Source organism: Chiloscyllium plagiosum, unplaced genomic scaffold (assembly GCF_037043375.1).
Source record: "Chiloscyllium plagiosum isolate Xiang-an unplaced genomic scaffold, Cpla_swu_hap1 HiC_scaffold_4, whole genome shotgun sequence".
NCBI lineage: Eukaryota > Metazoa > Chordata > Chondrichthyes > Orectolobiformes > Hemiscylliidae > Chiloscyllium > Chiloscyllium plagiosum.
In genome coordinates, this window is record NW_028270142.1 from 108,584,643 (window position 1) to 108,611,038 (window position 26,396).

Consider the following 26,396-nt stretch of genomic DNA (forward strand, 5'->3'; position numbering starts at 1 on the left):
ACATGGAATTTAACGCAGAAGTAGGGAAGGTGATACAGATTAGGGAGAAGCAACAGAAACTTCATGATATAGCAATGTCCAGGACAGAGGATCCTGGTGTTTCATGTGCATTTATCATTGAAGGCAATTTGCAAAGTATATGGGAACTTGACCTTCGCAGTGAAAAGTATTGAGTGCTAAAGCAGAGAAATTATGCTGAACTTTTATCAAACTCTGTTTTAGCTACAAATAAAGCACAGCATCTAATTCTGGTTGTTTCAAAAGTGCACATGTCCTCAAAAGAGGACAAACCAGTTAGATCAAAAGGAGAGTGTTTTCATCTCCAAGATTTAAGTTGGAAAAGCTGGGGTTGTTCTTTTGTAGCACAAGTGGTTGAAGGAAGTTTGTACAGAAACGCAAAAAAGATCATAACAGACTGGAAAGGCGGCAGACACCACAAAGATGCTCCTACTTTCAGATCATACTTCTGAATGTTTGAGCAAGAAATGGGGCATGATAGGTGGTGGCATAAAGAAAACATTTTTTAAATAAAACGCAAGGGACAACATCCTTGTACTGATTGCCCACAGAGGAGTAGAAGCAGAAACACTGACTGTAAAAGCCAATTGGATGCATGCTCAAAAGGAAATAAACTCTCAGGGCTACAAAGATTGAACAATAAAATGGAAAAGACTGAACTGCTGTGCAGAGAGCTGGAATGGAATGACATCCTTCTGCACTAAGATGATTTTATCACAATGACAATGCACAAATACTGACAAGTTATTACATTCTGTACGGTAGATGTTACGTACTCAAGGGCAATCACTCGCTAATGAGTTTGATTGCCCACTTAGAAGATTCTATGTCAAATGGCTATAGGTTCCAAAGGTCCTTCATAGCTAATGAGCCTGATCCTAGGGCTGCTTCTCTGACCACACATTTCCAGGAATTGGAATTGGTCCTGTCCTTGAAATGACTGGCATTCCTTTCTCTGGATCTTTTTCCTTACTTCCTCCCACTCAAAGAATTGTATCCTTTCATACTGGAGCTTCCTCCAATGACATACAAGTGAAAAATGTTGCTTTGCCAAAATGTGAGTGGTTACTAAAGGTGTCAGCAGGATATGAACGAAGCCGATAACTATAGATAGTGTGAGGATTAAAGTCATGTACTATTTTAACTACCAACCTACAAGTGGGCTATCAACCACCATCTTCATTTCATCAACCAACAAGTTCAGTCTCAAAACTTGAATACTATCCTCAAAACCAGAGGAGGGAGAAAGATTGGAATAAAAGTAAACATTGAATGCTGAAAATCTGAAATGCATGCCAAATGCTGGGAAAACTCAGCAGGTCTGGCAGCATCTGTGGAGAGAGGTACAGAGTTAAATGTCCCAAGTCAAGTTCAACTCTGCTTCATATTGGACTACAAACGTTAACTATTTCTCTCTTCACAGATGCCGCCAGACCTGCTCAGTTTCTCAATTTTTTATGAGGCAGTAAGATTAATCAGGAAGGCAGGATACAAAATAATATTTCCTCCAATAAGAATCAGACTACTTCACCACTGTTCCTTCACATTTTAAAAGGGAAAGCAAGTTTCTCTTTTGTCTCTCCATAGTGAAATAATGACATACTTTAATTGTGAAAAACAAAATTAGCTAATTTTGTGACAACTCAGTCAAAATGCACTTGTTCTCAAGCATCAAGGGATATGGAACAAAGGATTAAAACACTTTAAGAAACAAATTTGTCACTTAACTGAACAGCCAAGCAACATCTACTCCACCATCAATTGACTCTCTAAGGACAGTATAGCTTATATTGGTTTAGATTGAAAAACAAACAAGAAATTTAAGTTACTTGAGCTGTTTACAGGAAAACAATAATACATAGGAGCAACAATTCAGTATGCAATGTAACCCCACAAAATTAAAAAGCCATTTTAAAAGACAGGCTAACACCATGGTTGAACACAATCTTCTCCAGGTTCAGCAGGAGCTATACTCAAATCGTCAAATGAACACCTTCTTCAGTTGGTGATTACTGGAGATTTTGAAGGGGTTACCTCTACTCGACTGACAAAAAAGCAGCCTTACCTCATTACAGCACAAACATCACCAGTTAAATTTCTGCGACATGATGTACTGGTAAGGTACTCCTGAGGATTTAACCGATAGGTGTCAATCATAAAGTTTCGGTATGCCAGATATCTGTGCAAAATAGAAATAAAATATTTGACTTTCTTCAGAAGTGACAGATTTTGATCATGATGAGACAGCAACAGAAAATCTCAAAATGCATGGACTGAGTTTGTTCCCTCATCAGGTTATTGCCAGTTATACTTGAAATGCTCAGTTGACCGCAAGAGAACACATTTCATGTGTAAATTCGAAGTAGGGAGCTAGAACACACAACTCATTTAACATTTATGTTTTTTGATCATTCTTGAGGTGCATTCAAAATAATTAGCAAACTGGAATTTGATTATAGTATAGAAATTAGTTTTTTTTCTTGATTTACAAATCATGCAATTTTACACATGGCGCACCATGACCTTTAATGCAAATAATTTAATGCTTAAAGAATATTAACAATCATGGTGCTGTCAGCATAGGCTTGTCAAGTAACCTTACAGCAATACCATGCAGAACCACTAGCTGGGAAGAACAACTTTCAACAGATTGATTTTCCACTCTTGACTGACTGCAGTCACCTTCAGGAGGGTGGACAGTTGAAACTCTCAAGAAATACTAGTTCAAATGAATCTTCAAACTTCCTAGTGCATGTGTAGAACGAGTATTCAAGTCATCGCAAGTTGATTTTGAAGTCAGAACGACCAGCAGGAGGTCGCAATACACATTGGAACTAACGACAAAGTAAAGGATGAGATTCTGAAGGGACAAGAAGTGAGGCAGGAATTTAAAAAGATGGTCCTCGAGGGTAGTAATATCTGGAGCACTCACAGTGCTATGAGCAAATCAAGGTAGGAATAGAAGGATAAAGGAATAGAGGAGATTAATGCATGGGTGAGGGAGGAGGGAAGAAAGACTCAAGTGTTTGAAATAATTGACATCTATATTTGAAGAATTGCTTGCACCTGAACCAGACGGGGAGTAATCTACTGGCAGGGAGATGTGCTTGAGCTGCTCGGGAGGGTGTCTGTGTCTACATGGAGATAGTGAGCAAAAAGATCACTCTGAGACTCTCACAAACTTGATTGAGTTTTTTGAAGAAGTAATAAAGAGGATTGATGAGGACAGAGTGGTACATGTGATCTATATGGACTTCAGTAAGGCGTTCGACAAGGTTCCTCATGGGAGACTGGTTAACAAGGTTAGATCTCACGGAATACAGGGAGAACTAGCCATTTGGAAACAGAACTGGCTCAAAGGTAGAAGACAGAGGGTGGTTGTCGAGGGTTGTTTTTCAGACTGGAGGTCTGTGACGAGTGGAGTGCCACAAGGATCGGTGCTGGGTCCTCTACTTTTTGTCATTTACGTAAATGATTTGGAAGCGAGCATAAGAGGTACAGTTAATAAGTTTGCAGATGACACCAAAATTGGAGGTGTAGTGGACAGCGAAGAAGGTTACCTCAGAGTACAATGGGATCTTGATCAGATGGGCCAAGAAGTGGCAGATGATGGAGTTTAATTCAGATAAATGTGAGGTGCTGCATTTTGGGAAAGCAAATCTTAGCAGGACTTATACATTTAATGGTAAAGTCCTAGGGATGGTTGCTGAACGAAGAGACCTTGGAGTGCAGGTTCATAGCTCCTTGAAAGTGGTGTCGCAGATAGATAGGATAATGAAGGGGTGTTTGGTATGCTTTCTTTTATTGGTCAGAGTATTAAGTACAGGAGTTGGGAGGTCATGTTGCGGTTGTTTAGGACATTGGTTAGGCCACTGTTGGAATATTGCATGCAATTCTGGTCTCCTTCCTATCGGAAAGATGATGTGAAACTTGAAAGGGTTCAGAAAAGACTTACAAGGATGTTGTCAGGGTTGGAGGATTTGAGCTATAGGAGAGGCTGAGATATTTGTACCATCAATAATCACAGATAAGATGCTGGATGATTGCAGGTTGGCTCACATGGTTCCACTATTTAAGAAAGATGGTAGGGAAAAGCCAGGTAACTATATAGATTGGTGAGCCTGCCATCGGTGGTGGGCAAGTTGTTGGAGGGAATCCTGAGGGACAGGATTTACATGCATGTGGAAAAGCAACGACTGATTAGGGATAGTCAGCAGGCTTTGAGCACAGGAGCTCATGTCTCACGAACTTGAAAAAGTAACAGATAAGATTGACGAAGGCAGAGCAGTGGACGTGATCTATGTGGACGTCAGTAAGGAGTTTGACAAGGTTCCTCATGGTAAACTGATTAGCAAGGTTAGATCACATGGAATACAGGGAGAACTAGCGATTTGGATACAGAACTCGCTTGAAGATAGAAGACGGAGGTTGGTGGTGGAGGGTAGCTTTTCAGACTGGAAGCCTATGACCACAAGGATTGGTGTTGGGTCCATTTGTTTTCATCACTAATACAAATAATTTAGATACAAACATAGATATGCTGACTAAGTTTGCAGATGGCATCAAGATTGGAGGTGTCGTGGGTAGCAAAGAAGGTTACCACAGACTACAACGGGATCTTGATCAGATGTGTCAATGGGCTCAGGAGTGGAAGATGGGAGTTTAATTTAGATACAAATGAGGTCCTGCCATTTGGGAAAGCTAATCAGAACAGGACTTATACCTTTAATGGTAAAGTCTCTGGCTTGTTGCCAAACAAAGAGACCTTGGAGCACAGGTTCATAAGTTCCTTGAAAGTGGAGTCACTTGGTATGCCAACCTTTACTGGTCAGAGCCTTGACTATGTAAGTTGGGATGTCATGTTCCAACTGTACAGGACATAAGTTGGGCCAGTTTTGGATTGCTGTGTGCAATTCTGGCCTCCCTCCTATAGGATGTTTTAAATCTTCCTTGAACTCTTTCAAATTGCACAAGGATGTTGCCAGAGTTGGAGGATTTGAGCTATAGGGAGAGCCTGATTAGACAGAGGCTATTTTCCCAGAGCAGCAGAGGCTGAGGGGTGACCTTATAGAGGTTTAAAATCATGAGGGACACGGATAGGGTAAATAGACAAGGTATTTTCCCTGGAGTGGGAAAGTCCAGAACTTGAGGGCAGAGGTTTCGGGTGAGGGGGGAAAAGACTGAAAAAGGGACTGAAGGGCGGATGGTGAGGGTGGTCCATGTATGGAATGAGCTGCTCGAGGAAGTGGAGGAGGCTGGTACAATTAAAACATTTAAAAAGGCATCTGGATGGGTGTATGAATAGGAAGGGTTAAGAGAGATATGGGCCAAGTGTTGGCAAATGGGACTAGATTAATTCAGAATATCTGGTCAGCATGGATGAGTTAAACTGAAGGGTGTCTGACTCTATGATTAAAAATCCAAGAAAACAGGCTACATAGTGAAACATGGTCACGATCTTGTCCCAAATATGCAAGTGATCCTCCCAATTGGGTTCAAAGTCACTTCAGCATTTTGGCAAAACATGGTAACAGCAGTGATTGCAGCAAGTTAACTATTTTCCTGTTTCCACCCAAAAAGGAGCAGATCCTTTAAACATGACAGACAAAAAGGTAATGGCATTTAACCCAACTGTGATTTTTATTAGATTGGTCCCACCAGATTGAAAGCTAGCAAACAGTGCTTTTGAAGAAAAGAAGAAAAATAAAAACACAAGTTAGCTTAACATCAATTACTGGAATTTGTTATTAATGAAGTCCTAAAATTAAAAATCACTTGGAAAAGCATTGTTATGGCATAGTCTTCATTTTCATGCACATGATGAGGGTATCCTTGGCAGGGCAGTATTTATTATCTGCCCATAACTGCTGTTGCCTTGAACTACTACTGCAGGACAACAAAGTGGTTTGCTCAGCCATTTCGAAGAGGAGATAAGAGTCAGTCACGATACTGTTGTTCTGGAGGTACATGTAGCCCAGATCAGATTTTTCAAATTTCAACTTGTGTCTTGGTCTGATTCGAACCCCAAGAGCATTAACTTCAGTCGCAAAATTAATATTCCAGTGACATCACGAGGCCAACCTGTCCCACTAAACTTATGATTTGTTCCAATCTATATGGTTTACTTTTAAAAGGAGAGAAATCGTGTTGACAAATTTATTGGGTTTTTTTGAGGGCGTGATTCGTAAGATAGATTAAGAACCAGTCAATATAGGAAACCTGGGTTTTCGAAAAGAATTTGAGAAGCTGCCAAGTAAAAACGGCTAGCTCGCAAGAGGAGGCTACTGAATTTGAGGGTAACCCATTAGCATGGATAGAGGATTGGTTAATGGTCAGGAAGCAAAGAATGGGCAGAAATGGGACAACTGAAATGTATGCACTTCACAGGATGCTGGCTTCAGTGGCTTTGCCACAAGGAGCAATGCTGGAACCCTCGCAATTTATATTTGATACTAATGTCTTATTAAGTAGTGATAAAGAGTACGTACCCAAGGTTTTTGATGGTACAAAGCTAGGTAGAAAAGTAAGTGGTGATTAGGGAAAAGACAATCTGTTCAGAGATGTTGACAGGTTAAATAAATTCACAACAAGATGTCAAATGGAGTTCGTGGGGAGAGAAAAAAAAACGGACTTGTACACTTTGGTCACAAGAACAGAAAAATTCATTAATTTACACTTGTGTGAAACTGTAAATGTCCTTGGAATAAAAGTTCACATTCAGATGCAGTAAAAGTTGGGAAGGCAAATGGCCTATACCCTCGATTGCAAGGGGATTGTATTTCCACAATCTGTGGAGTAAAACACTTTGAATCTGGTACAAAATGTTTCCAGATTGGACTAAAATCATGAACTGTTTCTCTCTCTATAGATGCTGCCAGACATGCTCAGTTTCTCCAGCATTGTAGTTGTTTCAGATTTCTGAGAGCCACAACATTTTGCTTTTGCTTGGTCCAATAATAGGGCTTTGATGAGACCATGTCTGGTGCGTCTGTATTGTTTTAACATCCATATTTGAGGAAAGACGTAGTTGCATGGAAGGTGTACAATAAAGGTTCATTAAATTGAGCCTTGGAATCTGATTTCTCATCATACTGAGTAAATTGAGTCAAAGTCAGATAAATTTCTGGATTCAGGGAATCAAGGGATCTGGACAGCAAGCTGGAAATCAGAATTGAAGTCCATAATCAGCAATGATTATAGTAAATCATTGATTGTGCTGTCTGACTGTATGAAATTCTAAGATCCATTTTGAGGCATGCTGCTTTGATTTATTTTTCAAACAATCTTATGTTCTTCCCTTATTTTCCTGACCAGCACACCAAGTGCGTTTTTTTTTGGAGAACTCAAAATATAGTGATCATTTGGCAAATGTCAACTTCACTCAACCAGAAGTGATGTTGAAAATGTTTTTACCTAGAAAATAGATAAAAGCCAAATTTTGAAAACCAAAGCAAAACTAATAATTACTCATGGCAAATAAAAGTACATTACTTTGTGTAGTAGTTATCCAATGCAGTTATTTGCAAACAAAACTCACTTCAAAAAGAATTGTATCTTTCTGAGATGCTTTACACAATATGATGATGAAATGGTATACTTAGGAAGATAAATTCTCAGTATGCCTCTCTCGCTGTACTGCACCTACCAAATATTTAAAGCATTTTATAAAAAAAAAACTAAAAATTCCACACCTGATGGTTTCCCTTTCTTAAAAAAAAAAGTCTTGCGGAAAAGAGCAGACTTTAGAATGATGTTATCAACTTTGTGGGCTTAGACTTTAGGAGGGAATGTTACTATTTAAATATCTTGTGTTAGGGAAACATAACTGAAAAGATGGCACAGTCATTTGGCTAACTGCTAAAATCTTAAAACATGAGAAAATAAGCCTTATACTTGTTTAAGAGCTGTGAAAGAAATGTGATAATAATTTAACATGCTAAGCTACTGAATAATCTTGTGATAAGAACCCATTTAATGTGGAATTGCTGCAACTGTTCCGACACAAAGGAAGAACAGTAAGAATCAGCAGAGACCCTCTTGGAGCACAGTGGCAGTGCCCTTACCTCTGAGCCAGGAGGCAGGGCTTCAAGTCCCACCTGCTCCTGAGGTGTGTAACAACAATTCCGAGCATGTTGATGGGAAAAACAAGTTCAATTAAAAAAAGAATTAGTACAACCACAAGACATGTACAGACTGGTCAACTCTGGAGGGCAACAGTATCAGCAACCTAAGGCAACATCTCATCTGAGATGAGACTGATAACCTGCAAGGACTGAAGACTGTGAGACCTTAACTTATCCAAAGGACAACAGTGAGTTCGGGACTCAAGGCAGCAGATAATTTGCACGAACCATCATGCAAGACAAACTCTGACTCAGAACTCATTGAAGACCTTTGGTCGCAAGAGCCGGATCAACTCTACCTCATTCGGTAGTATTCTCACGTCCAGGTGACTGAATCTTATTTTGGTCTTTTATTAATAAATATACAGTTCCAATTCAGTTGAGCGGGACTCTGACACTCAACAATAGCAAATCATTAATATGTTGCTGTTCCTGCTATCACAACCTCTAGCATTCATGTTACTCAAATGAAAAGTCCACAAAATACCAAAAGTATGCAGATGTATACACAACCAATGCCGGTCGATCATGGAAAAGTCAGTCTGTTGATAACTACAATCGGTACTAAGCAGCTGCTGCATACCATGAACAATTCTTGAGGAAGAGCACAGGTAAAAGCAGAATTCCATCCAACAATATTTTCAGAAGGGATAATGAGATTTAAAATTAAAACCTTTAAAAAAAAGCGAGAAAACCACAAGTTCAAAACTGTAATGAATCTGATTTCAAATAAATGGAAATGAAAACAGCCATTGGACAAAAACATCAGGTAACATTATTAGCAGGGGTCAATACACAAGTTCATTAACTGAATACACAAATTAGCTTTATCTGAATGAACACACTCGATAAAGCTTTTGTTTGCAAACAATATCCTATTCAGTCAAGAGTAAAGTGGGAAACCCGAAACAATGCCAAGTACCAATAATCAATTTAAAAATTAAAATCAAAACTTGGAAAGTGCTTTTCAGGCTTATTTCTCTGTATGAATAATAATTTAAAATTTATTGGGCAAACTTACATTTCTGGACTTTTCGACTTATTTTTCCCATTGAAGAATTCTGGCAAGGCACGACGCTCAATCTCATGTATACTAAAAGACAGGGAAATGCAAATCATTAACTCATTAAGCAAATTTCTAAATTCAAGAATGAAAGAACTTCACACCCTGCTCATAAAATAAAAAATCCGAGAAACAAGATAAAATAGCAAGAACATAAAGTACTATGCTAACTCTCAGAAGCTCTTCAGGAAAAATAAAAATTGTTAATTTTTCTTAACGTTTGAAAGCATCCTTTTCACTTGAAGCTTTCAGTGAGATAATCAAGAACATTTACAATTCTTCAAAAGTCCCTCAATCCACATTTTTACATTATCCTGTAAACTTATGAAATCTTGCAAGCCAACATGCTCATCAACATATTGCTCGAGACTCCACCAAGATTCAACACAGCAAATTCCCAAATTTACAGCCTGTGAAAAACTGTGTCAAGGAAGAATACAGTTGGACAGCTAAACTCTTAATTTCAACTACCCAACAATCAGATCATAATCTGGCTCAAAAAGGGATGGAGAGGACCTTAAATAAAAACAAGCACTTTATAAACTGTTTTTAACAACCTTGAGTTTCTCAAAAATCTGCCATACCACTGAGTCTGAATGACATCATTCAAATAACATAGCTGGTGCACACGAGTTATTCTGTCGAGGGACTTCTGTTCACATATCAACAATCATTGAAACTTGCAACTTTAAAATAACTTATTCTTTCGAAGTCCTCAAGGATCAAGGATGACATGTTTCTTCTAAGAGGGTTCTGTGACAAGGTCAATGTGCAATCCGCAGAATCTGCCATGTGGTTAGGAGATGAAGATGGTTCTTCGAGGGTATCAGACAAGTGAACTCAAGTGGTTTCTGCACCCTCTCAGATGCCTAAACTTTGCCTCCGTGTGCATCTGAAGTTAGTGTTCAGTGCTTTCCCAAGTAAGTCTTAAGTCAGGAACCGGCAGGGGTGTTTGGAGGATCTCTGTGCAGCTTTTCCACTGTCCTCCCGAGAGTTTCCAGTCATTGCAGGACATTAGAACAGTAGGGACACAGTATAAATATAGTGAAGGAACGAGGTCACTGTTCAATCACATTATGACACAAGGGAATAAGCAGAGGCTGAATAGCCTGTAACATGAGGAGTATTCTAGAAAAGTAGGCTAAGTTAAGGTTGTGGATTGACATATTGAATTACAATATGGCTACCATCACAAAGACACAGTTGAGAGAGGAACAGGACTGGCAACTCAACCTCTTGGATACAAGATCTTTAGGAGAATTAGGGGTGGGCGTAAAAGAGGTAATGTTGCATTATTAATCAAGGATGTAGTTAAGGCAGTAAGTAGGGATGGTATCTCAGAAGTATGTTCAAATAAGGCTTTGTGATTAGAGCTTAGGAATAAAGAAGGGGCAGTCACACAGCTGGAAGTATATTATCGGTCACCAACCAGTAAAGTATAGATAATTCACTGAGGTGTGTAAAAATAACTGCAGGGTAATTAAGATCAGGGGACTTGAACTTCCCCAACATCAATTAGGGAAGGTAATAGTCCAATGGTATTATTGCTGATCTATTAATCCAAAAGATCCTCTTGCATTCTGCACCTTTTCTAATAAATCCCAAAAGGTGGCTTGCGTTATTAATTACTCCCTAAACGTGATCTGCCATCTTCAAAGGTTGGTGTACAGACACACACAGATCCCACTGTTCCTGGATTGCACCTTTGGACTTCTATCACCCATGTTCTTTCGAAATAAATTAATCACCTCACATTTCTCCACATTTAATCTAATCTGTCACTTGCCCACTTGTTCCACCAACTTGCCTTTATCCTTGTCAAGTTGTGCACTATCCTACTTAGTTTGCAATACTTGCACATTTCATATCACCTGCAAACTCTAAAGTTGAGCCATGTACACTGAAGTCTCAGCTATTAATCCGGGTCAAGAAGAGCAAGGATAACAACACTGACACCCTACATCCAGCTCCAAAATGATCACTTCTTTTCTACCACTCAGCCAATTTCAAAGTCACGTTGTTTGCACATCTTTTAAACCAAGAAATTTAATTTCACTAACTGTACATCACTGCTTCAAATCCTTCCTTGGAGTGCATATTCACCACATTAACAACATCCAACAATCAACCCTCTCGGTTTCCTCCTCCTCAAACAAAAAAAATGTCAGCACATTACTTGGACATAATTTTTCCTAATGTCGTCCATGCTAGGTTTCCTCAATTCGACTGCACTTGTCCAAGTGACTGTCAATTTTTTCCCTGTTCAATGTTTCTGGAAATTTTCACACCACCAAAGTCTAACTTATATGCCTGCAAATAATGGGCTTCTGTTTACACCCATTCTTGAGGAAGGACATAATGTTAGCAATTCTCTTGTCTTGCAGCACCAAGGAGACAAAAAAAAAATGTATGGCTAGTGCCACCATAATTGCCATGGTTGTTTGTCTCGTTATCTTGGTATGCACTTATCGCGTTTGAGTTCCCTCAAATGCAGATAACCTCCACCTAGTCAATTTTTAGCCTCTCTGACATTTGAAATGCCTTTTTTTCCCTTGGCTGGGGCTGCAATTTCTTCCTTATTAAAAGCAAATGCAAAGCATTCTTTAGTACTTCACCTGTGGCATCTACCTCCATGCATAAATCCTCTCTTTTGGTGCCTAATTGACCCATTGAGCACCTTTTTTGTTCCATCTGTCCACAGACCATCTGGGATTTTCAGTTTACCTCGACTGCCAGTTTCTCATAAGACCTACTCTTTGGTTCTCTTCTTTGAGGCTTCCATATTCAACCTAGCTCTACTGCATTTGCTGCCTGACAGCTGCTAGAAAATAGCTCTCTTCTGCACTTTAATTTTATCTCATTGTCATTCACGAAGCTGTTTTCTTTGCTCTACATTGCCCATTTGAAGGAATATATTTTGACTATGCCCAGACGCTTTGAAGATAACCCATTGTTCAGCAATTGAGTTTCCTGCAAATGCGACATCAATTAATTCGACACAAGTTGGTTCTTAGCCCAAAGAAGGTGGTTTCCACCTACAGCAACACCAACCATCACAGTTTCCCCACACCCCCCAAACTTAATAACTTTTAGTTTCAATTGTTCTGTGCCCTTCACCACCTTCAGCTGACGAAGGACTCCAGCCCAAAACATCAATTTTCCTGCTCCTCGGATGCTGTCTGATTTACTGTGCTTTACCAACAACACACTCAACAAATAAACCTTGGCCAGTCATGCCCAAGTTCAAAGAAAAGATAAAGTACAAGTCTTACACTGTACCACAACTTTCAGTCACCTACAGGATTGCTGCCATTCTCAAAGTATGGTCAAGTCATGTTTATTATGGCGGATTTTGTGTCAAATAAACACTCCAGACAGCATACAGTGCCTGGCTATTCTTGAATCGGTGCCTGCAGAATTAGGGTTTGCTTCCATCCCATATAATTAAAGATTTCATTTTATTTTGATTTCATTTGTAGTTTTAGACCATCAACTGGAAGTAAAAATGGTAAAAGCTGTTAACCATGATGCAAATCTGGTTGTCCAACTCAGTGTTGTAACAAATATAAAATCGCATTCAGAAGGATCATCACCAGTCAATATAAATTTTCTGAGTTGACTTTTCCTGCAGTCATGGAAATCAAATTATTTAAAGAAATTAAAGTTTAATTGCCTCAAGGTAGAACTCAGCCAGGTGTGTTGCAGGATTATACTTTTATGTCTTTTGACTTTTTGTCATCACGAAAAACCAAATTAACCAAGATAACCCAGAAAGAAGAAACAGATCAACAACTTGAATGGTAAACATGTTAACACTTGATGTGTTTTCAAACATTCCATTGGGGGGGGGGGGGGGGTGCAGTGGGGACCTTGTTCACAGAAACTCCCATCTTGCAATAATCAATCACCAAAAACAGTGTAGATTCAGAAAAGCCTTGAGCTTTCTCAATGTTTAGAAACAGGATTGAGTGAATCAGCTAGGTTTACATCTCTATCCAGGAGAACAAGGTACTACTTTGCTTTTACTTGATGTTTTTATGCAGAAGAGACAAGTATCAAAGCCTTGGTCAACCAAAATGCAAGAATTACAAAACAACCATTTCTGGTGCATCAAATTTCAAGTTACTTCTATTGCTGAAGAATTACTAGCTCATGAACAAATTACATTCTCCCCAAATACCAACCTGCAATGATCAGTGACCGAAGGATGCTATTACGTCACTAATATTGGCACATTGGTACCTTGCTCAGAATAGTGAGTCAATCATGTGAGGATGTAAATTCAGCTCCCTCAACCATCCCTGTGCTCAGTGGCTAAAAAATAGCTCCCAATCAAGCAATGTCTCACTTTAAAATTCCCATCCATATTGACATGGTTTCAGCTCTTCGGTCCTTAAACATGAGAATTTTCTCCCACAACCAGACTCTTTCTCAATTTACTCCAAGAGGATCTTTTCAAATCTACCTCTTTGACCAGGCATTTTGTGTCTGCCCCAACAATGTCTTATACGAATCAGAGTACAATTATACTTCATTTCATAATTGTGAAGCACTTTGCACTATTTTATTCCTTTCAAGTCTCTGTTCAGTTAAGTGCACAACCGCAAATGGTTTCTTGCAGAGATACAACGGACAATTGTGAAACAAGCAAAAGTCACAATTTATTAGTCAATTTGGGTAAGCTATTCTGAATATATGCCCAAAATTGAAATTCACACAGTAATCAAAATAAACTTGAAACTGCAAATGTCAAGTAAAATACATTATTATTAGGACAAATCTTCCCATGCTGGCCAAAGCCCTGCAATCACACCTATGTTACATCCTCATTCACAGCATTAACTAAACTCCAGGTCCCTGTGCAACTTATTCTCAGGTCTTAACACTTTGTTAGAACTTTCACTGATTCGTTTATTTTTAAAAAATCATTTTTGTTTGAAGCTGTGAACTTTGAGCTGAGAAGTAATTGCGATCTTTGAACTGTAAGCAGCATTAATGTTTTTGCTCCCAAGAGCACAAACTGACATTTGTTCATAAAAGCCAGGCCTGGAAATTATGAAGACGTTGATTTTTGTTGATAGTGCTTGACAGAAACTTCAGCTCTGGAGAGGTATTTTATTCAAACAGAGAGTCGATGTTTTAATGTAAGAGGATTTCATTCTCATGCAACCAAAATATAGTTCAAAAACTGGCTCGAACTTCGATTCGTCAGTTGAAAATCAGAAGGATTTTGGCTACCACAGCTCCAGGATCGAGGTAAGATGGCTGCCTTGGTTGCCTTTTCTTTAATTTATTGAAAGTTCAAAGAACAAAATCTCCATTGTAAGAATTAAATGAATATTCCTTGCAGCCTACTGGAAACTATTTACACACACCTATACGTTCAGAAAACAAGGTACACTCCCATGTACTGATGTCGTAGATCATGGAGTTTGCTTTTGTGGCCTGACCTCTTCTATAATTTTTTCATTTGATTTGTCCCTTGTCTGTCTTTGAGTGGGGGCCAGGAACAAAGAAGATTGGGTTTAAATCATAGACATTATATCACAGCACCTGGTGGTTTAATCTTTGATCAGCGAAAGCTATTGTGGTGTTAATAAATTGCTAAATCTTGTTTAAACTATAAACCTGGTGTCTGGTATCAATTACTCTAAGTCTAGTACGAGTTATTCAAAAATCGAGGAAAGGTTTGAGGGTGATTTGAATATTTTAAATTTTACTGTGTTGAAAAGGGATAAGGAAGGGGATTTGGTTGTCCAACTCAAGTGTTATAACAAAAAGGATCATCACCAATGCAAATTTTCTGAGTTGACTTTTCTTGCAGTCATGGAGAGCCAATTATTAAACTAAATTATTTTTGAGACAATTAATGGGCCACATTTGGTTCTGTTAATTACCTGCTGGAGAAAGCAGTCAAAGACCAGTGGAATGCTGGTCACAGATTGTTCAGTGAAAAACAGAGCTGAAAAATAATTGCAAGCAGTATCTCCAATGAGCTCTCTTGTACTTTCAGGGTGCATATCTATTCCCAAACTAGATCCACATTAAAACAACTCATTCCTGATTGTAGCCCCAACAAGGCAGCACTTGAACTTAAAATCTGAAATTTCATCAGTTACTTGAAGTTTCCTTACCTTAAAATCCTTCCTGTTCATTGTTCCCCTTGAAGTGACATAACCTGATTCAAAGCCCCTGAAAAACACTGCTTGGCTCTATACACATAGGCAGAAAGACATCACGCTTTAAAGCAAAGTTTCTAGCATTACAAGAACAAACCATGGAAGCTCAGTGTGCAGGAGATCACATTAAACTGTAGCCGAAACTGATACCTGATAACACTCAAGCCTGAATAGACTATACCACTGATGCACAAAACAAATCTTCATTGCCAGGTTGTCAAAAGTTGAACACTATAAATGACCAGAGTTTAAATCAGTTGAGTTATTTCATTCCAAACAACAACTGGGTTTCTTAATTGATGCTAGAATCTTTAGAGTCGGAACAGAGTCAGTGCTGATGGATACCGAGGGAAAATTAGATCTAACAGAACAATGTGCATCGGTCGTGATGCAGTAACAATCACTGAAAAAGAACAGCTACTGGAGAAGTCCCTGACATGACAGAAAAATTCAGCCTTCGACCGAGAAGATTAAAGATAGAAGAGAACCAAGTTCGAGGCGTACCTCCAAAATAGCTCGAAAAGCCAAACAATCACCCAGGAAAGAAAGGCGAAAAGCTCTCCTTATTGTGGGAGCTCTGTCCACTACTGTATGCATCTTCGTACCACAACAGGAAAAAGCCAGTACAGTGCTGAGGTACATTTAAGAGAAACTTTTCATTGATATTTTTCTAAATTTCACTGACTGACTTAAATGGTAATAAACAAAACTGTCTGACCTGTTATAGTCAAACCATGCTGAATAGCTAGGGATAATGATGTGATGTGTCTGTTCAGTGACATTATCTTCGGCTTGGTCCACAGGACGTATATGATCACCTTTGGCATTGGAACTGTCCTCTTCTTCCTAGAATAGTTCACAAATCATTTGGCTCTCAGTTAAATCACTGGAAATCAAAAGGCATGCATAACACTTGAATGAATGCCAGGACAAAAACCTGAAGAACTGCAGATGCTGTAAATCAGAAACAAAAACACAAAAACTCAGGTCCGGCAGCATCTGTGGAGAGAAATCAGAGTTAATGTTGTGGGTCGAGTGATTTTCGCCAAGTTCAATTTCAGTTAATGAATTACAATTGAAAATACAATGTTAGACAGGCAGAACAGCTTTGAGTCTCGGTGTCATGGTATTTTAATTAACTCAACTATAGCTTTAAATTGATCGAGAGATTTCCATTTAACACTTTACAAAAAAAAATCAAACATTTGTAAATCACAAAAATAATGAGAATTCTGACATTGACTTGGTTACTTTGAAAGCTCTTCAGAGTTGCAAGTATCTGCAACTTGTTATGACATCCACAAAACTCAATTGACATATGGTTGTTAATCACCACATTATCACTGAAGATCAAGAGTCAAAGATGTTACCATAAGTAGGTGACAAGGAGGTAACCCAAAGATTGCTCTCAAGCTCTTGGTACAGTGATCAATAGAAGCACTCATGCCTTGTGTCCAACAAGCGATTTGAGGTACCATATGAGAGTGTTTTTGAGACCAATGGGATTATAATTCCTGTGTGGTTTAAAATCTTGAAGTTTGTTTTCTAAAAACAAAATTGTCTCAATTCACTAATTTTATTGGTTTTCCTCGTAAAGTTCAGTTCTGTTGTGGAAAACAAATATGCAAAATTGCATGTTTACATTTTAGCGACAGACTTTGTCGTTAAAAACAGAAACAAAACATTTTCAATGAAGCCAGGTTACAGTCTGGCATCTGATTGGTCCAGTTGGGATCATAACATCAAATATCACCACTTCTGAGCTTGTGATGTATAGCAGGTTACTGATGAAGCAACAGAAGATGGCTGGGCCTACATCACTACCCTGAGGAACTCCAGCACAGATGTGGAGTTGAGATGACTGAATTCCAATAACAACCATCTTCCTTTGTGATGGATATGACTGGAATCAGAGTTTTCCCCAATTCCTCAGGAATGTAGCTTTGCTCAGCTTCTTGATGCCACACTACGACAGAGTCATCCAGCACAAATACAGGCCCAACGCCAACGAATAAAGACCAAACTACACTAATCCCTTCACTGCACTTGGTCCATTAGTCTATTATGTCATAGCACTTTACATACTCATGCAGATGTTTCTTAAATGCTGTCAGAGCATTTGCCTCCACTAGCCACTCTTGCAGCATGCTTCCATGTATCGACCTCCTTCTGGGTGAAAAAACTTCTCCTCATACCTTCTCTAAATTACTCGTTCCTTAACTTCAACTTATGCCATCTACCTTGGGGAACAGATTCGCACGATCGTCTGACTATACCTCTTAATTTTGCATACCTGAATGAGATTCCCCCCTCAGCTTCAAGAAAAACAAAACCAGCCTTGCAAGTCTCTCTTCATAAGTGAAACATTTCATCTCCGGCAACATGCAGGTGAATCTCCTTTGGGGACATGACAACCTAGTGCTCTTATCGTTGGACTATTAATCCAGAGACACTGGCAATGTTCTGAAGACCTGAGTTTGAATCCTGAGATGGCAGATGTGGAATTTGATTTCAAGAAGTATCTGGAATTAGCAAACCAATGATGACCATGAAAACATTTTCACTCATCAGCAAAAAACTCTGGTTCACCAATGCCCCCAGGGAAGGAAACCACTGTATCCACTCTGCTTTGGTCTGGAGTCACTTGTTAACCAGACAATGTATAGTTGATAGTTAACTGCCCTCTGGACAATTAGGGATAGGTAACAAATGCTGGCCGAGGCAGAGATTCCCACAGCCTATATATGAAATTTTTAAAAACCCTCTTATGACATTAATAACGTCCTTCAATTAGAATGGAAACTAAAACTGCACACAGTATTCCATCTGTGGCACAACCAATGAAAGCTTAGACCAGGTAAGGATGCCAGCCTCCCTCTCCCAAGGACTTCAGTCAACCAGACAGGCCCTTCAGACAATCAATTAGCTCATAACCACCAGTGGACTTCTAATTCCAGGTTTTTTTTTTATTTCATGACTTGGCCAGGTATGTTGTTTAATCTTGTAAATCCTTACAATACAACAATGACAGGTGACAATAGTGGAAAAGTTTCTTGGTCAGCTATGTTTGATGTCAAGTTCATTCCACAAACCTCCAGCAACAGGTTAGGGACTGCTTCAAGACAAGCCTACAAGTTTCACAAATCAGAGGTACTTCAGCCCATAGTGCATACTCAAACAAAATACTTTAAGTCGACAATCAACAGCTCATACAAAGAAAGGAGTGAGAAAAGTTGAAACGAGGAAAGCTGGCACAGTTATCTTTGCCTTCAACACTAAATCCATTCCCTTACTACAATTTGCAAATGCAGCCTTGATATCCATTTGCAGCCTTGGCTCAAGTATGTGAGAAGCTGTATAACTTGAGCAGAACTCAAACAGAGCATTTGGGAGTGGGTTATTGTTAAACTGGTGTTGCTGGATAGCACTGTTGATGACTGCTCCCTTCACTTCACTAATATTGGAGCACAGGCCAGTAATTGTTGCTGGAGAGTAATATTTCAGATGTATTGGAACAGCGAGACTGTGGGTGCATCAAGTTTTGGAGTACAGGTCTTGAGTGTCATTGTCAGAATGTTGTCAGAGTTCATAGCTTTAACAGTATTCATAACAGTGCGAAGTAGTTATAGAGTCGTAGAGATGCACAGCATGGATACTACGGTCCAAAATCGTTCATGCCGACAAGATATCCCAAATTTATCCAGTCCCATTTGCCAGCACTTGCCCATATCCCTCTAAACTCTTCCTATTCATGTACCCATCCAGATGCCTATTAAAAGGTTTAAATTGTACCAGCCTTCACCACTTCCTCTGGTAGCTCATTCCATACACGCACCACCCTCAGTGAAAACGTTACCCCTTCGGTCTCTTTTATATCCTTCCCCCCCCCTCACCCTAAACCTCTGCCCTCGAGTTCTGGATTCCCTCCCCTCCAGGGAAAAGACCTTGTCTAACTTATCCTATCCATATGCCTCATGATATTATAAACCTCTAAGATCACCCTTCAGCCTCTGACACTCCAGGGATAATAGCCCCAGCCTATTCAGCCTCTCCCAATACCTCAAACTTGTAAATCTTTTCTGAACCCTTTTTGATTTCACAACATCCTTCCTATAGGAGGGAGACCAGAATTGCATACAATATTCGAAATGTAGATTAAAGTCACCAAAGATTATTTACGTTCCTTTGTTAGAAGCAGCCAGTAGTTTTTCTTGTATACAGTGTCCTACATTGTGGTTACTGTTCAGGGTCTGGAGGTCACTATGACCAGTAGTGATTTCCCATAAAATGCCATCTCCTTCTGGACTCCCCCACTGAGGAAAAAAACTTTGTCTCTTTACCCTATCCATGCCCCTCATGATTTTATTAACCTCTATAAGGTCACCTCACAGCATTCAAAGCATGAGAGAAAACAGCCCCAGCCTGTTCAGCCTCTCCCTATAGCTCAAATCCTCCAACCCTGGCAACATTCTTGTAAATCTTTTCTGAACCCTTCCAAGTTTCACAACATCTTTCCGATAGGAAGGAGACCAGAATTGCATGCAATATCCCAAAAGCGGCCTAACCAATCTCCTGTACAGCGCAACATGACCTCCCAACTCCTGCACTCAACACTCTGACCAATAAAGGAAAGCATACCAAAAGCCTTCTTCACTATCTACCTGTGACTCTACTTTCAAGGAGCTACAAACCTGCATTCCAAGGTCTCCATGTTCACCAAAACTCCCTAATACCTTACCATTAAGTGTCTAAGTCCCACCAAGGTTTTCACCTCTCATTTATCTGAATTAAACTCCATCTGTCACTCCTCAGCCCACTGATCAAGATCCCATTGTAATCTGAGGTAACCTTCTTCGCTGTCGAATACACATCCAATTTTGGTGTCATCTGCAAACTCACTAACGATACCTCTTATGCTCACATCCAAACCATTTATATAAATGACAAAAAGCAGTGGACCCAATATCGATCCTTGTCGCACCCCACTGATCACAGGTCTCCAGTCTGAAAAACAACTCTTCACCACCACCACCAGTCTTCGACCTTTGAGCCGGTTTTGTATCCAAATGGCTAGTTCTCCCTGTATTACATGAGATCTATTCTCTCCACAGTTACCATTGGGTCCTTAATGTAAAAACCCTTTGGATTCACCTTAACCCTATTTGCCAAAGCTATCTCATGTCCCCTTTTTGCCCTCTTGATTTCCCTCTTTAGTATACTCCTACTTTCTTTGTACTCTAAGGATTCACTCGATCTATCCTATCTATACCTGACAAATGCTTCCTTCTTTTTCTTAACCAAACCCTCAATTTCTTTAGTCATCCAGCATTCCCTATACCTACCAGCTTTCCCTTTCACCCTGACAGGAATATACTTTCTCTGGATTCTTGTTATCTCATTTCTGAAGGCTTCCCATTTTCCAGCCGTCCCTTTACCTGCGAACATCTGCTTCCAATCAGCTTTTGAAAGTTCTTGCCTAATAGCGTCAAAATTGGCCTTTCTCCAATTTAGAACTTCAACTTTTCGATCCGGTCTATCCTTTTCCATCACTATTTTAAAATGAATAGAATTATGGCCGCTGACCCCAAAATGCTCCCCACTGACACCTCAGTCACCTGCCCTGCCTTATTTCCCAAGAGTAGGTCAGGCTTTGCACCTTCTCTCGTAGGTACATTTACATACTGAATCAGAAACGTTTCTTGTACTTTTCTTAACAAATGCCTCTCCACCAAACCCTTAACACTGTGGCAGTACCAGTCTATGTTTGGAAAGTTAAAATCCCCTACCATAACAACCCTATTATTTTGAGAGATTAAGCTGCCAGTCCTGTCCATCCTGGAGCAACATGTCTGTAATTTCTATGATACCCCAGTCCCATGTTCCTAACATGCCCTGAGTTTGTCTGCCTTCCCTGTTCGGCCTCTTGCATTGAAGTAAATGCAGTTTAATTTATCAGTCCTACCTTGTTCTCTGCTTTGTCCTTTACTGCCCTCACTGTTTGACTCACTTCTTTTTTCAACTAGTTCTCATCCATTTCCAAATTATACAGCTCTACCAAAAACAAAGTAAAACAGAGACTTCAGTTTGTTTTCCCCCAATTCATAGAAACAGGGGGATAGCCCATTCTCCCATCCATTCTATACAATCATGGTTAACTGAACATTTCAATGCCCTTTACTCATCCTATCTCAATAACATGGTGTGCCATTTGTAATCAGATATCTCTCCACATCTACCTTAAAAATGCTAAGGACAGATTCCTGACAGAATTCCAAATGTTGACATTATTCTGCAGTCGACAAAAAAACCTCTTAATTTCAGACCTCAGTGGCATCTCCCTCATTTTTAAATTGTGTCCCCGGTTCGAGATTCCGTCACAGGTGCAACATCTCACTTGTCGCTACATTCTCTATCCATTGAAGTATTTTGTGCATTTCAACGAACAATCTTCAAAGTTCTACAGACAACAGGTCTCGTGGTGCCCAATCTCTCTTAATACAACAATTCTGCTATCCTGGAAACAACTTTGTGAACCCTTCCTGCACTTGGTGTATGGCAATACATCTTTCCCAGAGATAAAGAGATCTAAACTGCACACAATACTCCAGGTACTGTCTCACCAAGCTCCTCAACAATTAAAGGAAGACTTGATTACTCTCGTATTCAAACAAACAAAGAGGTTATTGTTCCTTAGCCTTAGTTTCATTCACTGCACCTGAACTGACAAGCTTCGCTCCTTTGTACACCGACACTTTCCCATCGCTCACTGTTTAAGAAATATTCTGCACATCAGTTCTTCCACACAAAATGGATTACATCATTTTTCCCATGACATATTCTAAACACCATATTCTTGCCAGAGCTGACCAAAATCCTCCTGAAGATGCATCACATGCTCCTTACCAAAGAGGGAGATGATGGCCTCATAATATCACTCAACTATTAATCCAGAGACCCAAGTGACGTTCTGGGGATCGGAGTTCAAATCCAGCCAGGACAATGGGTGAAATATGAATGCAATAATAAGCGGTGATTAATGGTGACCAGGAAATCAAAGGTTTTCTGACGATCACCAATCTGGTTCACTAATGCCACTGAGAGAAGGATTTACCTGGTCTTGCCTCAGTACGACTCCAGAACCTTGACCCTTAACTGCCTCCTGGGCTTTTAGGTTTGGGCAATAAAAGCTGGTCTGAGCAGTGATACCTCATCCCACAAATTAAAGAAACATTCCCCTTAACTCTGGATTATTTGCTAATTTGGAAATATTACATTTGATCCAAATCATTCAGCTATAGTGAACAGCTGCAGTCCCAGGTTCTGATTGATCCAGTACCTAGTGACAGCCTGCCAATCCTCGAAAAACCCATTTATTCTTACTCTCTTTTAATGACATGGATGACAATTATATAATTATACTATTCAAGGCAGAAAACTTGAATGGTATTTCACTTGTGATCACTGCATTCTTGGTGACCAAGTTTCCTAAATATTAATTTCATTAACAGACTTTCACTTCTGGGTTTGAAGACTGGGGTTCAATAAGGGAGCAATTTGCAGACCAAGCTGTCAACAATTAGCAAAGACTCTACTCAGAGGATATTTAAGATATCATAAAATAATTTAAAATGTGATTTTATCCATGGAATTTTTCCCCCTCAACAGGCATCACAAAATAAAAGTGATGAGTATAAGCCTCATCACTGTTTTGGAGCTACAGATTCAAGTATGCAAACAATAGTTGTTAAAAGGCATATCTTGGCTATTCAATCTTTCCATGTTTCTTACATCTTTTTTCTCTTCAATTTGTCTGACCTTTTGCAAGGTTAAGGATTTTTGGAGAAAGAATCAAGTCACTAACCCACGGGTGGTGAGAGCAGGTAAAGCCAAGAAAGAAATCATCAGCACATGCACATCAGCATCAGCACCTTTCGTCTACTGCACATTCTTCAGACCATGCCTGACTGGAAGAGACCACTGCAGTTTATCGACATTGGTATATCTGGTTAACCAGACCAAAAGTAAAGCAACCCAGGATAACTACTCAGTGGGTCTGGCAGCATCGGTGGACAGAAAGCAGAATGGACCAAAAATGTCACCTCTACTTTCACTCCATAGATGCTGCCATACCTGCTGAATTTCTCTGGCAGTTTCTGTTTCAGATTTCCAGTATCTGGAGTTCTTTGTTTTATTCCAGGGTGGATATTACTTATTTCGTTTTTTTTGGTAAGGAATGACAATGAACTGACGTGAAGAGGAGGCGAAAAAAAGTTAGCCAATGACATTGAGACACATTTTACACATGTTGATGGGATAATTGTTTCAGAGCAGTGTGGGTGATGAATTGCCAAACTAGTTGAAAATAATTATCAACCTGAAATCAAAGGGAGAAATAAAGAAGGAGAGGATCAAATATGAAGGTAGGCTAGCCAGTAATATTAGAAATGATAGTAAAAGTTTCTTTCAATACATAAGAAACAAACGACAGGCAAAAGTACACACTGGGCCACTTCAAACTGATGCTGGAAGCCTAGTGATGGGAGGTAAGGAAATAGCAGGAGAACTTAATAAGTACATTGCGTGAGTCTTCACAGTGGAAGATATGAGTAATATCCCAACAATTAAATGGAGTCAGGGGGCTGAGTGGAGTATGGTTGCCATTACAAAAAGTGAAAGTGCTAGAAAAGCCACATGGTCTTAACATTGATAAATCTCCTGGCCCCGATGGGCTTCATCCTAGAGTTCTGAGGGAGGTGGCTGAGGAAATAGCGGAGGCATTGGTTGAGATCTTTCAAAAGTCACTGGAGTCAGGGAAAGTCCTGGATGATTGGAAGATCGCTGTTATACCCCCTTGTTCAAGAAAGGATCAAGACAAAAGATGGAAAATTATAGGCCCAACCTCAGTTGTTGGCAAAATTCTAGAATCCATTATTAAGGGTGAGGTTTCTAAATTCTTGGAAGAGCAGGGTCGGATTAGAACTAGTCAACATGGATTTAGTAAGGGGAGGTCGCGCCTGACAAACCTGTTGGAATTCTTTGAAGAGGTGACAAATAGGTTAGACCAGGGAAACCCAGTGGATGTGGTCTACCTAGACTTCCAAAAGGCCTTTGATAAAGTGCCATATGGGAGGCTGCTGAGCAAGGTGAGGGCCCATGGTGTTCGAGGTGAGCTACTGGTATGGATTGAGGATTGGCTGTCTGGCAGAAGGCAGAGAGTTGGGATAAAAGGTTCTTTTTCGGAATGGCAGCTGGTGACAAGCGGTGCCCCGCAGGTTCAGTGTTGGGGCCGCAGCTGTTCACGTTTTATATTAATAATCTGGATGAAGGGACTGGGGGCATTCTAGCGAAGTTTGCCGATGATACAAAGTTAGGTGGACAGGCAGGTAGTACTGAGGAAGTGGGGATGCTGCAGAAGGATCTAGACAGTTTGGGAGAATGGTCCAGGAAATGGCTAATGGAATTCAATGTGAGCAAATGCGAGGTCTTGCACTTTGGAAAAAAGAATACAAGCATGGACTACTTTCCTACTTTCGAAATGGTGAGAAAATTCGTAAAGCCAAAGTACAAAGGGATCTGGGAGTGCTCATCGAGGATTCTCTAAAGGTAAACATGCAGGTTGAGTCCGTGATGAAGAAAGCGAATGCTATGTTGTCATTTATCTCAAGAGGGTTGGAATATAAAAGCACCGTTGTGCTCCTGAGACTTTATAAAGCTCTGGTTAGGCCCCATTTGGAATTCTGTGTCCAGTTTTGGTCCCCATACCTCAGGAAGGACATACTGGCGCTGGAGCGTGTCCAGCGGAGATTCACACGGATGATCCCTGGAATAGTAGATCTAACATACGAGGAACGGCTGAGGATCCTGGGATTGTATTCATTGGAGTTCAGAAGATTAAGGGGAGATCTAATAGAAACTTACAAGATAATACATGGCTTGGAAAGGGTGGACGCTAGGAAATTGTTTCCGTTAGGCAAGGAGACTAGGACCCGTGGACACAGCCTTAGAATTAGAAGGGGTAAATTCAGAACAGACATGCAGAGACATTTCTTCAGCCAGAGAGTGGTGGGCCTGTGGAATTAATTGCCGCAGAGTGCAGTGGAAGCCGGGTCACTAAATGTCTTCAAGGCTGAGATTGATAAATTCTTGATGTCACAAGGAATTAAGGGCTACGGGGAGAATGCGGGTAAGTGGAGTTGAAATGCCCATCAGCCATGATTGAATGGCGGAGTGGACTCGATGGGCCGAATGGCCTTACTTCCACTCCTATGTCTTATGGTCTTCTTACTCCAAGGAGAAATAAAACTAAACAAGGGATAGTGTCACAAAAGATTATCAAATTACAAGACATCAGCTTCTAACATGGTGTGATCAAAATGCACAAAATGATGATGCAAAGGCTACGCTCTCATTTAAAACTCAATAGCCAAGTGCTTATGCAATAAATTCTTAATTATGCTTTACACATACAACATGTGATATAATTTTGTGCCCACAACATGCAAAGCTGTGGAGAAAGAAAAGGAATTGAATATCTCCAAATGTAACTGAACAAGTCATTTTCGCTCAATATTCAAACGTTGATTACTGTTTTCCCTCCAACAGCATGTAACCACAAACACATTTGTCAAAATGTTGCCAATACGAAGTGGTACAGAAACACAGCTCTGGAGCCTAACAATAGATTAGTTGCCATAGTTACCATTTCTCAACAGCGACTGGGTGAGCAGAACTAGCTTTTATGTTAATTACCTTCCCTCCTGCAGACAACGGTTCATCCTCTTGCTCATCTGTAACAAGATCAATTCAGGATATGTTATTAGCTTGCACATATGCGATGAAGCCTTCGTAAAAGGTGAAGATGATGTCAACAGCCAGAGTGTAATCATTTGGTTTGTCATGGATTTGCTAATATCACACTATTCCAGCTGAGCTACAAAAATGAATTATTGTACCAAGTAGATTCAATGTTACATTTACATCAGACAATAAAATTACTTGCTTGTGCATCCCATT

The 26,396-nt window shown here is 39.9% G+C and overlaps 1 protein-coding gene across 2 annotated transcripts in view; it reads right to left on the minus strand.

Moving 5' to 3' along the window:
• Window positions 1-26,396, minus strand: part of LOC122548964 (SWI/SNF related BAF chromatin remodeling complex subunit C1a) — a 223,669-nt gene that overhangs the window by 122,948 nt on the left and 74,325 nt on the right. For both annotated transcript variants that reach the window (XM_043688000.2, XM_043687999.2), the window contains exons 13-16: window positions 26,133-26,170; window positions 16,102-16,229; window positions 9,163-9,234; window positions 2,084-2,197 (exon numbers count right to left, since the gene is read on the minus strand). In XM_043688000.2, the coding sequence (XP_043543935.1) occupies window positions 2,084-2,197; window positions 9,163-9,234; window positions 16,102-16,229; window positions 26,133-26,170 (352 nt within the window). The remainder of the gene's footprint in view (window positions 1-2,083; window positions 2,198-9,162; window positions 9,235-16,101; window positions 16,230-26,132; window positions 26,171-26,396) is intronic.